Below are 15,506 nucleotides of genomic sequence, written 5' to 3'. Positions count from 1 at the left end.
GGTTAGTTGTTTGGTTTGAGAAATCTTCGAAATTTGCATTTGCATTTACACTAGATATTTGCTTACAAGGAATAATATGGCAACCAAACAAACCACTTGATCCCTTGAACCAAATAATTGAATCTATTTAAATTTATGATAAGATGTTCCGTCTCGTTTTTTAGACGGAGCATCCTAGGCCAACATTTGTTTCTTCTCAAGGCAAAATGCAATCAGAAGAATTAACCACCTCACCACCAAGATACAGTTACAATCAGTCAGGGAGGGTAAATCAAGATATGAAAGATGCAAAAGCTATCATAATTCCATCCCAGCTTGAATTAAGAAATAAATGTGATGACAGTCATGATGGAACAAGGGAAAGAAGGCGCACGAAACCCAGCAGGTTCCCCACACTTTGTGCTGCAGCTTTGTTTTTTCTTTTTTTTTGTTTTCACTATGGCGGTGGCCATTCTTCTTCCAGGAGGGAAGTAAAAGGAAAGGGGGATTTACAGATGCCAGTCAACCATCCATGGGGATACATTGCCCTGGCAAATCATTTGGTGCTGTTCCCGTTGCACTGGTGAACGAAACCATTGCCATGAGCATTGCCATTCGAGTGGAAACCGTTACTGTTGCAGTTGCTGCTCCCAACATCCTTGCGCTTAAGATTGGCCTTCTTTGCCCCCCATATACGAACTGTGTGATCGTCGCTAGCTGATGCAAGCATGTGGGGATTCGTAGGGTTCCAACTTACGCAGTTGACTGTGCCTGAGTGACCAGCAAGAGTCTCAATGAGATCACCAGTGGCTCTATGCCATATGTAGACCTGGAAACATGACAAGTCTTGCACATTATTACCTTGCAGGGTACAAAAGAAAATATGCAATGAACCGTGTGGCTGGACCAACCAACCGCAGGCCTTCTAGACATTGCAAAGGCTAAATCTTATGTTTCCCAATGCAACTTTAAGATGTACTCCCTCCATTTCAAACCATGAGTCGTTTTGACTTTCCTAGGTAGCTATGTCTAGATACGTAGTAAAAACAATGTATCTGGAAAAGCAAAAACAACTAACAATTTGAAAGGGGGGAGTAAACATTTTTACTTTTTTATTACTGAAATGCAAGGTATCATATTTTCCACTGCCTACAAGATATATGGATGCCATCACTACATGCCTCCATTACAATATGTATCTAGGTTCATCAGAAAAGGCAATCAGCTGAAAAACAAGGATAATTTCAACATCTTTATAACATTCATATTGGCATCTCCTAGCCTAAAAAAATCAGCAGCATGATTTGGTCAAAAGACATGGTAGAAAGTGACAACAAATATGCTGCATGCCGAATGTATGAAACTATAGAAGAAAAGTGGTGGAAACTAGCATGTGCAGACAGATATAAGCAATTAAGTATGCATATTAAATTATAACAAATCTGAGACCAGCCTAGACATAGTGCCAGTTGCAAGAGCGTCTGAGTTAACCAATGATTTCCGTGTCGCACGATGTTTGAATGTTTTATCATATACAAAAGAATAATGTAATGCAATGAGGATGGTTCAAATGACAAACATGTTAGCTGCATTCTCCATTAGATTTGACTCATCTGACAATAATATAATTGTCTAGAACAGCATCTGTCTGGGAGCAGTGCATATTAATAAAAACAGCACAGACAACAAAAGGTAAGTGCACACATAATATTAGTTCTATAGGCATTAGCTGGGTCACAAGGCAATCATACCTGTGAATCTTCACTCCCACTAGCAATGAACGCCTGCTCAGATCCGCCAAAACAAGACCTTATCACAAACCGGTTGCGCTTATGGCCATTGTACCGGTTGACTCGAACAGGATCATTTCTTATGTTCCACAAATGAATCTCTTCGCTTACAAGATTTACAAGCAGGAAATCACCATCTTCTGATAGAGAAAATGAAGTAATTGTACTAGCCTCTTCAATTAACCTCTCTTGTTTTGTCTCCCTATCAAATAGAAGAATTGTGTTCTCCCTACTCATGCTTATTATAAGATTTCCATCTTTTGCTACAACAAAATCAGATGTTCTTGTTGATCTCTGCCCTTTCCAGCAATCTACTTCCTTACCATCTAAATCCCAAATGCAAAAGTTTTCATCAGCTAGACCAGACAATATTTGCTTTCCATCTGGAAACCAAGCACATGATATCAAACCAACAGGCTTTTCATAAACATGAAGACATTTGCCAGATTCGACATCCCAGCGTCGGATGGTTTCTTCCTGCCCACATGTGAGAAGCTGGCAATCATCAGGGCTCCATGCAACCATCATCACCGACTTCTGATGACCACTCAATGTATGCCTCAGTAATAGCTCTCCATCTTCATCAACCTAAGAAATGAAAAGATTAATTCATGAAGAGATAAATGAAAAAGGGGGAAAGTAAACTGCATAGCATGGTCAATAACAACAGAACAGAAGTAAAAACTAAAGCCTCCTTTATCAGTAGCAAATTACACGACCAAAGTTTCTACCTGTATTACCATTACAACCCAACTTTCACTGCAGTGCAATTGTAAGATGGTGGGGACAGACACTTTCATGTTCAACACGAACATAGAGAAGTGCCAGGATTCAAGCTAGGGAGCAAACTTGGCAAACATCTAAATTGAACTTACTTTGTTCCAGAAGCTACCAAGATGTAATCCCTCCATTTCAAATTATAACATGTTTTGACTTTTCTAGATACTCCCTCCGGTCCAGTTTAAAAGGCATTTCGCATAGGTCAAGAGTCAAACTATATAATCTTTGACTAATAATTTGACTGAATTTTTAACCATTGTAAAACAAACTTGATACTATTAGATTTGTAATCAAATGTACTATCCAATAATCGTAAGTTTATTTAATAACCACAAATAATATAATACAAAATAGATGAATAGTCAAAGTGTAATTTAGGAGACCGTGCCATGTTGGAAGATGCCTTATAAACTGGACCAGACGGAGAACAGAACTTTTGATATACCACTATGTCTGGATACATAGTAAAAGCAATGTATCTAGAAAAGCCAAAAAGTCTTATAATTTGGGAGTAATAAGCAGTAGGCTTTCAGCGTAAAAAATGTAATATGAAATGGCAACCTTCTGTCTTCGTTTTGAAAATAACTATGGTCTGGATTTGAAAGTCAACGTTTGGTAAAAACATAAAGAACAGGTGATGAAAAGCAAGATCGGACAAGTTCAGTTCTTGACATGAAATTTAAAATAGGAACTAAGGAACAGACCACCCAGTTTGTATGCAGACCATGAGAAAAGAAGAGTTTAGAAGCATAGGTTCACAAGTTTACCTCCCATATAATTGCAGATTTATCATTTGATGCTGAGGCTAAATACTTCCCATTGTTTGAAAACTGGATAAACCACACTTCATCGTGATGTGCATGCAAAACCTGCAACAAAATTTTAACTTGTGAATTTCAAAGCATCAAACTTTAAGATATGCAGCTACCATAGTTTTTACGGCGGCGTGGCGAGGCGCGGCGACCCACCATCTTCACACCTTTACAGCGTCTATGGCGCGTGGCGTGGCGACGCCATACACACATCGGCGTGGCGAATACATACATTATAGTCTAGGATATTAGAAAATTATTGACAAATGCTAATGCAAATGTAGCTTAAAAGGTATAGTCTACAATATTAGCAAATCAAAATAGCAATGTAAATGTAGCACAAAAGACATAGAACTCTCTCATCTCTCAAACTTCCAAATCTCTCCTCTCTCAAAAGTCGTCTCATGCATCCTAACTCAACCGCCTCGGTAAATCAGGCTCAGCCCGCTAGCCCACACCAGCCCACTACCATCACCAATACAACAACAACAACAACAACAACAACATAGCCTTTCAGTCCCAAGCAAGTTGGGGTAAGCTAGAGTTGAAACCCACCAAGAGCCCCAAGTCACGGTTCAGGCACTTCAATAGCTGCTTTCCAAGTACTCCTATTCAAATTCGTTATAAGAAATACAACAACAAAGCGTTTAAGTCCCAAACAAGTTGGGGTAGGCTAGAGTTGAAACACAGCAGAAGCAATCAAGGTTCAGGCACGTGAATAGCTGTCTTCCAAGCACTCCTATCTAAGGCTAAGTCTTTGGGTATATTCCATCCTTTCAAGTCTCCTTTTATTGCCTCTACCCAAGTCAACTTCGGTCTTCCTCTGCCTCTCTTCGCGTTACTATCCTGGCCTAGGATCCTGGCCTAGGATTCCACTACGCACCGGTGCCTCTGGAGGTCTCCGTTGAACATGTCCAAACCATCTCAACCGGTGTTGGACAAGCTTCTCTTCAATTGGTGCCACCCCTAATCTATCACGTATATCATCGTTCCGAACTCGATCCCTTCTTGTATGACCGCAAATCCAACGCAACATATGCATTTCCGCGACACTTATCTGTTGAACATGTCGTCTACCATCACCAATATATAAACGAAATCAGAAACCCTAGAGACTCCACCCTCTCTCCTCTCCTCACTCCACTCTCCAGAGCGACGGCGCTCAAGCGCGACTCCCTCTCCTCCGAGCGACTGCGCCCGAGCCCGAGCACGACTCCCTCTCCCCCTCTCCCCGAGCGACTCCCCCTCTCCCCCAGCGACGGCGCACAGGACCGCGCCCCTCGCCCTCCCCCGCACCCTCCCTCTCTCCCACCTCACCGCGCCCCTCCGACCGAAGCCAGCTCCCTCTTCTCCCCCTCCGACCAGTGGCATCGGCGTGTGTGGAGGCCGGATCCGGCGGCGGCGAGGTCAGATCTGGCTCAGCTGCTTCTTCTCCCTCCCCGAGCAGCGCGGATCCGTGGCGTGCAGGGGCGGCCACGGCGGCGCAGCGCAGGAACCCTCCACCGACGGCGGGCTCGCGGTGTCCTTCCACGGCGACGGCTAGCTGGTCGCGAGCACGGGGGCGGGCGGAGGGCGACCGTCCCGGCGGCCGACGGCGGCGGCGGCTCGGAGGGCTGCTTGCGGTTGCGTCTCAGGCTCGGTCTCGGAGGGCTCCAATCGGCCACTCGGCCTATACAGGTACCCTCACGGCCTCACCCTCACCCTCACCCTCACCCTCACCGTCTATTGCGCCCGCCACAGCGCACAAAGGCGCCACAGGACGCCAAATCGGCGCCACAGGGACGCCACGGCGCTATGGCGGACGCCATACACGCCAGAGCCGTGGCGTCGCCGTGGCGAGAGCCAGAAAAACGCCACGGCGATATGGCGACGATATGGCGTCGGTATAGCGACGCCTTAACAACTATGGCAGCTACTAGGAAAAAATAGTCTTGATAACCAAATTATCTAACTTTTCACATCCAGATAAAAGTGAAAACCAAAGTATGACACAACACAAGTTGCAAGTTTCTATTTATTTTCCTGAGAGTGAAAGAATGGTTTCTTAACGAAGAAAACATAACCTCAGCTAATAGAATTTTTTGTGAAGTGCAAAGATGAGTGGCACTCATCTCTTATCTAAACTTTTTTCAGGAAAAAAAAATACCTCTGCAGTGAACTGAATTATACAAATTATCATTTGGCAACAGATGGTGAGAAGTGGGGAGAACAAGGAGGGAGAGAGCAAGGGGGAAGCTAAAAGGAAGCTTAAGAGGTCCACATGCTATAAAGCTGGATCATGACTTCAGATTTGCAAGCCTTTTTTACCTGTAGCGTGCGAGATGGTATCTGGTCTTTCCCACAGTGATGATCAATGTAGAGTGACAACCCATCAACAGAATTATGGAAATAGCAAGCATCTCTTTGTACAGTAAGTGCTTGCTCAACTAAATTTTCTAACCTCCTCTCTGGCACCATAACAGTTGGAGGGAGCACCTTTTGCAGTTCCTCTAGAAGCTTCAACCGAGAACTAGAAGAATCAATTCCAAGCTTTGAAAAAACAAGGAACAACTGCTGTGGAGAACAAGAAATCATACAAGTCGACAGTTCATGCACTCTTTTTCTATTAACACCAAGGGGTGTGATCTCACATCGTAAAGTCTTCATAGCGCCCATGACATTGTCATTTCTTAGAAGTTCAAAGAATTTCTGCTCCAATATCAAAAATGCCGCAGATTTCACGATGTTTTCATCTTGAAGGCCAATCTTATTCAAGGTAACCACCGCATTATCCCAATTCCCATCAATCACCTGCTCTCTGAAAAGATTCAACATAGGTTTATGTAAAGTAATCCCTGATTCCTCCTCTAGAACTGCTCCACTTTTTTCATATCCAAGACTATACAGAGTTTTGGTGATTATCCTAACAAATTCCTCCTTCTTAATCACACCCTTGGAACCAACCATAACTTCTTTCCCTTGGGAAGGCAAAGGTCTAGCCATTGTACTTCCCAAAGGATTGGCAGATTTCGAAAACGAGAAACAGTCTGGTAAACTTGCAGATTCTATTGAGGATGCTCTTGCGCGTTTTGAGGGTGGTTCATCATCTTCAAAACCTCCCATGAAATGCCAAGATCAGGCCATATATTTTTTCACTTCAGGGAAGGTGATGGTATGCAATCTCCACGCAAAATTTTCCAAACAGTTACCAAAACTAATGGAGGATTCTGCAGAGAAGGAATTAAAAAGTGAGAGTCATGAACTATCACGCAAGGTCACAATTCTATTCGTCCTGGTACAATATGTAGTGCACACACAGGGGAAAATTTTCATGATATAAAAATTAATCACAACTAATGCAAGGAACACATTGCATTGAGAACAAAGTGACAAGCAACAACAAATGACAAGGGCCATCTGCCAACCAACAACAAAAATGAAGCCATTAGTACCAAGGAAGTTGAGGGAAAAATTTAGCGAATAGCTAAGAGCCTGTTTGGATCCCATGAACTGAAACCAATATCTAGAAAAGTGATTCCCGTTTCATTATTAGATTACTTTCCAATTCCTCTTAATTCCTGGGAACCAAAATGGGCCTAATAGTAAAATCTCAGAGATAAAGGTACCAGATTGAAAATTATATACAGAAATAAATAATTGGCCCCAGCCCCACTATAAATTTCATCCTGGCCTCAGACTGCACTCACTTGACAAAGAGAATAAAACACCCATTTGCTACTCAGCAAAGGGAGCCATAGATTTCTGGTCATTAATCTTCATATCGGAAGGTATCAAGATATGATTCCTTGTCAATCTAGAATTATCTGATTGCTTGGCAGCACATCCCACAGAGTAATCAAAGGCACGCCAAAAATTAGGCTGCGCGCATCAAAGCAAAACCATGACAACACTATCTTGTGCCAGGCATCACTAAACTAAAAGAACAGTGCTACAATGTGACCAGCCAACGTAGTTGGAGAAATAACCAATGGTTAGCGGTGATTATGGCTACTACTTAAACCGAAAAGTGACAAGATGATCTGACTTCATCTAGTAATAGAACATACTAAAAGGAATGTGCATATTGACCGATTGATATCCCAATCAGTATCAGCCAGCCTTTGAAGCAGCCAAAAAGTTCTACAGCTATTCTAATCGCAACACCTACATACGGCAAAGTTATCAGTACTGAAGCACATTCGACAAAGGGATGCTTAAGTTGAAGTTAGGTTGTAACTTTAGTACAAACAAGAAGTATGCTGCTAGAGTGACATGATTGGGGGTAAACCAAAGTCTCCAACAATCCAGTCAATCCTATTTTTGTCCATGTCAGTACAGGATAAGGCACGCAACATCTACTGCCTAGCACCATCAGCAACCCTCTTCTGTCCTCGTAATGCTACTTTCCACAGACACCACTCCCTGCACACCGAAGATTCCACGCACTGGGGGCACGCATCCCATCACAACCAAAGCATAACTAACAAATGGAATCAGCACAGAGTCATTAAGGGCAACAGGTAAATCTACTCGTGCAATTACTAGCAGCTTGCTTAATTAACCACCAGGAACCCAGCGCCCAACTCGTGCCCCTCCGCAACCCACTCCGCACATCGGACAAGGACACGCAGCAGACGGCGCCCCGATCACGGAATCGCTGCCCCCACCCAACCAACCCAGCACCAGTTGTGCAGAAGCAAAAAAAGTTCACTCATCTGTTCATCGCACCTAGGCAGGGCGGCGCGGGCAGTAACCGGGGGCACGCAAGCGGGCAAACCCCCGCCCCACGCGGCGGGCACCGAGCAGCGAGGGTTAGCGATCGGAGGGGAGGGGGAAGGGCCTGACCTCCAGCCGGGAGTCCCGATCCCCGCCAATTCGCCGAGAAACCCCGAGAGGAGCCCCGAATCCGCGCCGAATTGCGCAGAATCTCCAGGGAATCGCCCGCCCCGGCGGAGAGGAGGCGGCCCGGCGGTCGGATTGGGTGGGGAAAGCGGCGAGAGGGAGGGGAGGAAGGGGATGGTGGTGTTTGGCTTGGGGGAGAGGAGAACCGACTGAATAGAAAAGCGTTGGCAGCGCCAGGAGAGAGGAAGAAAACAGCAAAGGGTTAGACCAGAGAGAGGGGGGGAGTACGCGACGCCACTACCTTCCTTGTGGATCTCTCCCTCCCTCTAATTCTCACAGGTTCTTCTCCTGGTGACGCTCCAGGCTGGTTCATGCTTGGGATCCTGGCCTTGTGGCTTGCAGTTTGGGAGAAGAGGTCAAGTTGGAATAGCTTTATTATGTATAGCGTATATATCGAGTATTCCAACTTGTGGCTTTATTATGTATAGCATATAGACAAGTTGGAATAGCTATGCTTGGGATCCTGGCCTTGTGGCTTGTCGATTATTGAATTTAAGGGAGGGAGCGCACCGTAGCGTATATATCGAGTATTGAGTATAAGGGATAGAGTGCAACCTAGTATATAGACTATTGAGTACAAAGGATAGAGTGCAAAATAGTGTTTTCGGAGCAAGTGATCGGTGGGACGACGACTAGCGGCTAAGGAGTGTGTACGAGGTTGCTTTGGCTACGGGAAAAATATGCTAGCTGTGGGCCATGGTCCATGGGTCGTGGGTAAGGATGGCAATGGGGATGTACCCGTCGGGTATCGCCGGAACGTTCTCTTCCCCGCTACGGAGAATTCATCATGTCCCTGTCCCCATTCCCGTTAACTGTCTCGGGTATAAATTCTTGCCCATCCCCGTACCCGTCGGGCATCGGTCGGGTAACAGATACCCGACGAGTACTGCATACCCGATAAACAAGGACACTTGGGGTCGCAGCTTTGCAATCGGAGACGTTTCTTCTTCACCCGGGTATAAATGTCGGAGTCTCGGAGATGCCGAGGAGAAGGAGCGATGTTGCGAGGAGGACGAGCAAAGGTGGCAGAGAGACCGAACTGAGGAAGCAAGGGGCACGAGCGCTCGTGAGGCAGGCGTGCTTGTGCTGCTGGCGGAGATGGTGAGGAAAAATTGAACTAGGTGATGAGGACATGGCACCTTCGGATAGGAACAATGATTATAAGGTGCGCTCGTTCCTACATTTGCATAGTGGCTTTGGTTATAATTCACTTGGTTCCACATGTACATGTCACTATTTGATTGTAGGTTCAAATGTGATTCATAATGTAAGTTCATCAAAGTTGAACTTTCGGTTCGTCGGCAGCCCGACAATGCCTCATTGGGAAGGCCATAACTCATCCATCCGGAGTGCGATCGAGGTCAATGAGCACTTGATGGAAAGCTTGTTTGATAAGCTTTCAAATAGATCTGGTTCCATCTCAATATCACATCAGCAAGGCCTTCAAATCACCAATATATTCTGTCGCTATTTCTGGCGGGAGCTACACTGTCGTCATGGGCTTGTTAGACATCCTTGGGACCCAGGCCCAAGTTGGAGCACGCCCCAAGAAGATGAAGAACACCTAAGAGATGGCCTTGGACGTCCTCCTCCTTGGCCACCACCTTAGGAGGCCAGCAAGGACGTCCAAGCCAAGCCAGAGGCCCAGTCCAATCCGAGTTCGAGTCTGTCTCGGCCATCAGGACCAGTCTGCAATAAAACGGACGCCCAGGACGCATCCGAACTCCGTTTTCGATGATCCACATATGGATGGAAAGATAATTTGATAAGGAAGCCAATCCAAGTGGTTTCACATCAAAAGCTCTTCGGAATCAATGGGAATCGTCAAAACAAGTCAGCGTCCAGAATCTGTCAGGGTGCTGCGACACCTTCTTTTGGGCCGTTGGGCCTTGTAACGTGTTGGGACACCTTTAGGACGTGAAGAGGGATCCTTGGACATCCCTTAGGCTATATAATCAGTAGCCACCACCTACTTTAGGGTTTGGGTTTTGCTTAGATTATTCTGTCAAGAAACAGTTTCGCCGTTCTTCGGTTTGTGAGACCCCAACTCGTGAGATTAATCATACATCTGCAATTTGGTTGCGATCTTTCTTGTTCTTGCTTGTGTTCTTCGTTGCGCAGGCAGGGATTAGCCTTCTTGGCGAGGTCAATCTGGTCCGTGACTTGGTTGATATCCAGAGGAGCTGTGGTGCTAAGATTGCAGGGTTCGATCTTTCGATCTGAAGCCGGATCGGTGTGTCATTCTCCGCCACAACGATAGTTACCATCACCTGACAGAAGATCGGGATCTCCGTCTCCATTACTAGGGTTCCTAGAACACACAAACTATATATATGATTGTTCAGATTTGGGCCAAAATACCTATGTTGAGCTTCTTTGGGCCTAATACTCGCATGACAGCTCAAATAGTCGAATTCCTCAACGGGTAACGGGGACGGGTAAACAGGGAACGTTTCCGTACCCGCTATACCCATCGGGATGGATTCTTGCCCATTTAGATGCCCGCGGGTAAAGATATGATCCCATCCACGTTCCCTAATAGATCAAATACCCGTCAGGTATCGGGTATCGGGGCCCGTTGCCATCTTTAGTCGTGGGCTATGACATAAGCTCATGTCCAAATGTATGATTTCTGGTTTGATCTTCATCTAACTATGGAATATAGTCGTAGCACTTTATCTTAGTTATAGGATTGGTTGATAAGCTTGTTTTGATGGTAGTCATATAACCACTTGCTATTTTGAGCATGATTTGTACTAACATGGTAGCTTCTCACAATCTCACATAGCTTAAACTCCATGGCTTATATCGTATTCGTAGGTAGAGAGCTTCTATACGTCACATCCATCCTTATATATATATATATATATATAAAGAAAGAAACATATGTATAGCACGTGTCTTCCAAACAAAAGTACAAAACATATGAAACTAAATATACCATCTTGAATCTTGATCGATGCTTATTCCCTACTTATTGTTGTTACTTTCCTTTTGTGCTCATAGATAGGTAGGCTAGTTAATATCTGGCTATAACAAAACCTAGCTATTACTGTGTCAAATACTTGGCACTAAATGATATGTTTGCTTTTGTGACATGTTAAGACAGTAAGATAAAAACAAGGCAGCCATCATTATGTGTTGCCCCCAATTATATCATTTCGTTGGTAAGTTATATGGGCATCGCCTAAATTCTTAGAAATGGTCATCTTCTGGCTTTAAAAGGTCAAAGTAAATAGAGTGAATTATTTTCGATCGTCGTAGCAAAATTACCACGTGGCACTCGAGAAGTTAGTTCGGACTGAGATGTCTATTTGTGCCAATAGACAAAAGATGAGATATTTGATTTTGTGAGGTCATCAGATTTTGTTCCCTCTTTTTATTTTTGGAATTTGCCTCCTGTTGATATTTTGGTATGAGTCCTCTATATGAATTTTGGTAGTCTTCTTTTTTATGTTCATATAAAATTCTAATTAAACCTGTAGTGTGATTCTAATCTCCAGTCGTACTGTATTCGATCATGTCGTAGAACTTTAACTATATGCCTTTATTCCTAATGATATTTGTGAGAGGATATTCCCAGTTGATACTGGTGCTTATTTGCATTTCGGGCTACAACTAGCAAATGGAGTCGGCCTGGCCCAGAAGATAACTACAATAGCAACAGTCTTTTTTCCAAATTTCCAATGACCCATATGAAAATTGAAAGTTATACTGATATATACTATTTTCTCTTTTATTTACAGATAAAGAAAAGAAAAAAAATCTGCCTTATACTCCGTAGTAAAAAGCGAGAAGTTACTTCATTTTAAAGACACATCTTGGCCTATTGTTTTTCTAGGTAAAATATAACTATAATGCCATTTGGTAAAAAGCTCAAGTAGAGAGAGAGTAATACCACTCGCAAAAGAAAAAATAATCTAAAAATATAATAGCTTATACTCGAAGAATTTCACAGGAAGAAAGGAATCTTTGTGAGGCAAAAAAGAAGAATTTACTTTAAGGCAAGGTAACATGGAACAAGAACATGCCGGGACCCTAGCCCATTTCAACAAAGTTAGTATAAAAAAACATTTTGTTCTCTCAGCTGAGCTACCTAGAATAAGAGAAACATTATCTCAAAGTGTGGAAACCTGTTTAAAAGTACTTGGCCATGCATCTATGTTTCTTCCATGGGATGCCACAACATAGGCCCCATTCGGCTGACTTTGAATCCGGCTTGTTCGGCTTCTTTTTTCAGCCGGAACAGTATTTTTCTCTCACAACATTTTAGCTAGAACAGTATTTTTCAGCTAAGTTTCAGCAAGCCGAACGGGGCCATATAATTGGGGCGGAAGAACATTGTTTACATCACTGTTGCTTGCAAATATTCAGTACGTGTGAATTACGAATTTGGATCAGATTAGATCGAGTACTCGCAAAAACAATTAAGGCTCTGTTCGCTTGAGCTTATAAGCCAGAATCAGCCCTACTTTTTCAGCCATGGAACAATATTTTTCTCTCACAACAAATCAGCCGCAACAACAATAAGTCATACCGAACAAAGCTGAGCTCTACCCAGTAAGCTTGCCAATCACCTTTTATTCGATTTATCAATGCAGTATAGGAGAAGATTCGTCATGAGTCATGATAATCCTATTCCTAGTATAGGGTACAAGTCTGGTAACCCACTAGTTAGCATAAATGTACTCACTGTCGAGCATTCTATTTCCACTACCAAACCAAAATATACAGGTCGTCACTCAGTTGTCACCTGTCAACAAAGGTCACTTTGTCAATAGAAAAAAAACAAGATGGAAAAAGAAGGCATGGGTTGCTTCGATTGCATGTAAACATGTGTCTGTGGTTGGTGGCAAGTTCTTATTTCCAATCCCTACGTGACCAATAGCATAATGAAACCTGATCCAACATATCTTGCATCTAATTTCTCCTCTTACAGAGCCAAGTAATTCTTCCATCCATCTTTTTTTTTATTACTGTTCACAATGTCAATTTATCTCTCAATACTAGAATCCATTGGTTTCCCTAGAGTTTAAAATTTTCCTAAGTAAGTTAAAGAAACCTAGGGAAACTATCTTCCCCTAGGACCATGATTGAAATTGTCTTAGGAGGCTTTCCTTACGGAAAATTATAGGGAAAACGTTTTCATACTGTTTTTGTGGATTCTCGTAGTATCTCCATGTCTTGTATGAGATCCGAACTCATGACCCATGCTCATACAAGTTAAAACCGCACATGTTTGTACATCAAACAATGGTACAGGAGTCCGGTTCCCACACATGTTGGAGCAGAGGACACATCTATTACATAAAATACCCAAGTCACAAGTCATTCAAGTGATCGCCCAACAAAGTGTTCGTTCTCTTGCAATACATAGGCACGTTTGCTAGTACTCTCTCCGTAAAAAAAGATACAATTCTCACTTTCCAAGAGTCAAAACAGTTTCAACTTTGACCACCTCTATACTAAAAAGTACTAACATTTTTATATCAAATAAGTTCATTAGATTGATTATGAAATATATTTTCATAATAAAACTATTTAAAGACATAAATGTTGACATTTTATCTATAAAATAGGTCAAACTTAAGAAAGATTAACTACTCTCGAATCTAAAATTGCATTCTTTTTTAGCAGAGGGAGTATATCTATAATATTGAAATGGGGAAATTGTCCCCAGTAATTTTCTTTTGTCACGTAGCATTCCCATCTCCCAGGGCACATGTTATCTCTAGTTCTCGACCCTACCTCCCCCTCTTCGTGTCATCTGATATCCAAAGAACATAGGTTGGATACACAAGTCAAATTATCATCACCCAGTCCTATAGTGAGTTGGTTATATTCACCACTTTCTTCCTCGTCACCAATAGAACGATCAGGTTCTTCCTCCTGACACTTTGGCCCCACCCTTGCGAGTTTTCATCCGCAAAAACAACCGACAAGCATCTACACTTAGGAATGGCGGTGGGGCAGTTTTTGGATCCGGTCCCTTTGGTTTTCAGGTCCAACGGGTGCAGGTGCGGGGGCAATTTTCCACTCACGATTTTCGGGTTCACAGACCCAAAACTTATCGGGCTTGGTTTTGATTTTGGTTTCACCCAAGGATGCCTAATGAAGACCCCAAATAGATCACTCTGAATCAAAACTCATGTCTTCTATTAATAAATCGCTTCTGTAAGCTACTAATAACTTTGTTCTAAGTTGAGTCAAAGAATTGTACGTTGTTTGTTGCCTCTTGTTTATACATGTGAATATGTAATATATATCATACATGTGTTGCCAAAATTCCTTATTGTATTGCCATACAGTGGTGGGTTTCGGGGATCCACTGATTTTGGTGACAGGGTGAATTTTCACCTGAATCAGTGTTCGGAGCGATTTTGAGTTTTGAGTTTGAGTTCGGGTTTGGATTCAGGTCCGCGGGGACTTCACCCGACTTGCATCCGCCCCATTGCCACCCCTATCTACGCGGCCACCCCCTTGTCAGCACCAGTGCCTATCTTAATAGGTAGTGCGAGCATCAAATGCAGATAGGTTGGTAATGGAGTCATCCATTCTAGCGGCTAACTAGTCTGTTGATTGGGCAAGCGGATTATAAGAGGAAGTAGATGAGAGTGTCAAGTAAGACTTCCCCATGGTTGCCCATAGAGCGAAAAGTTTATATTTTCCACATATTGTTAACTGGTTCGAATCCTTTCAAGATATCCTGTTACGCATCCTCAGAATACCAAATCCTTTTTAGTTTACATGCGGTAAGGGTCAACCAGCAACAGATTTGGTAGGGGCACTGGCAGTCGTTCAACATGGCCATTCGATAATACCGAACCGATCGGTTTGGTACTTCGGTTTTCACAAAAATTCGGTTCCTTGGAAAATAGGTACCGATCGCTTCCTTCAAAAAAATCGGTACCGAGAAAATTCGGTTTCGGTACTTTCGGTTCGGTTTTGGTATTTACTGAACAGTTTCGAGCTGATCATAGAGACATGTAATAGCAGGTTTAAAAGCTAATTTTGACATGATTTCATAGAGAATAATAGTGCAATATAAATATACATATAAAAGTCCACAAGACTATAAGAGTGAGTACCACAAATACATAATATAATAGTCTACAATAGTACAATCAATAATATAACAACACTCAAACTCAGCATATTTCAGGTAATTTGGTAAATTCAGTAAATTCGGTTCCCCGAGGTAAAGAGCCGAATTTACCTCGGTAATTTCGGTTCCTGGGAATTAGGAACCGAATAGGGTACCGAA

General features: G+C 43.1%; 1 protein-coding gene across 3 annotated transcripts; it reads right to left on the bottom strand.

The window, feature by feature from the left end:
* Positions 1-295: 295 nt before the first annotated feature.
* LOC136499196 (WD repeat-containing protein 26 homolog) lies at positions 296-8,613 on the bottom strand. Of its 3 annotated transcripts, none has more exons than XM_066494897.1 (5): positions 8,484-8,613; positions 5,669-6,567; positions 3,317-3,418; positions 1,731-2,357; positions 296-808 (listed from the first exon to the last, which is right to left on the bottom strand). In XM_066494897.1, exons 2-5 carry the CDS (start codon positions 6,461-6,463, stop codon positions 536-538), a joined length of 1,797 nt encoding a protein of 598 aa, XP_066350994.1. In that variant the 5' UTR covers positions 6,464-6,567; positions 8,484-8,613; the 3' UTR covers positions 296-535. The 3 variants fall into 3 exon arrangements, with proteins under 3 accessions (XP_066350994.1, XP_066350993.1, XP_066350992.1); XM_066494896.1 differs by lacking the exon at positions 8,484-8,613 and adding an exon at positions 8,069-8,474; XM_066494895.1 differs by lacking the exon at positions 8,484-8,613 and adding an exon at positions 8,186-8,474.
* Between the last annotated feature and the right edge of the window lie 6,893 nt (positions 8,614-15,506).

Source organism: Miscanthus floridulus, chromosome 13, assembly GCF_019320115.1.
Source record: "Miscanthus floridulus cultivar M001 chromosome 13, ASM1932011v1, whole genome shotgun sequence".
In the NCBI taxonomy this organism is placed as follows: domain Eukaryota; kingdom Viridiplantae; phylum Streptophyta; class Magnoliopsida; order Poales; family Poaceae; genus Miscanthus; species Miscanthus floridulus.
The sequence above is the reverse complement of the archived record's forward strand: the minus strand, read 5'-3'. Positions and strand labels throughout refer to the sequence as shown.

Bases quoted from the DNA above. Each gene is read 5' to 3' on its own strand.
- LOC136499196 (XM_066494897.1), bottom strand. From the start codon at position 6,463: ATGGGAGGTTTTGAAGATGATGAACCACCCTCAAAACGCGCAAGAGCA. The intron at 2,358-3,316 runs GTAAACTTGTGA...TTCATTTCTTAG, and splicing joins AATCTGCAATTATATGGGAG to GTTGATGAAGATGGAGAGCT. The intron at 809-1,730 runs GTATGATTGCCT...TCATGTTTCCAG, and splicing joins GTGGGAGTGAAGATTCACAG to GTCTACATATGGCATAGAGC.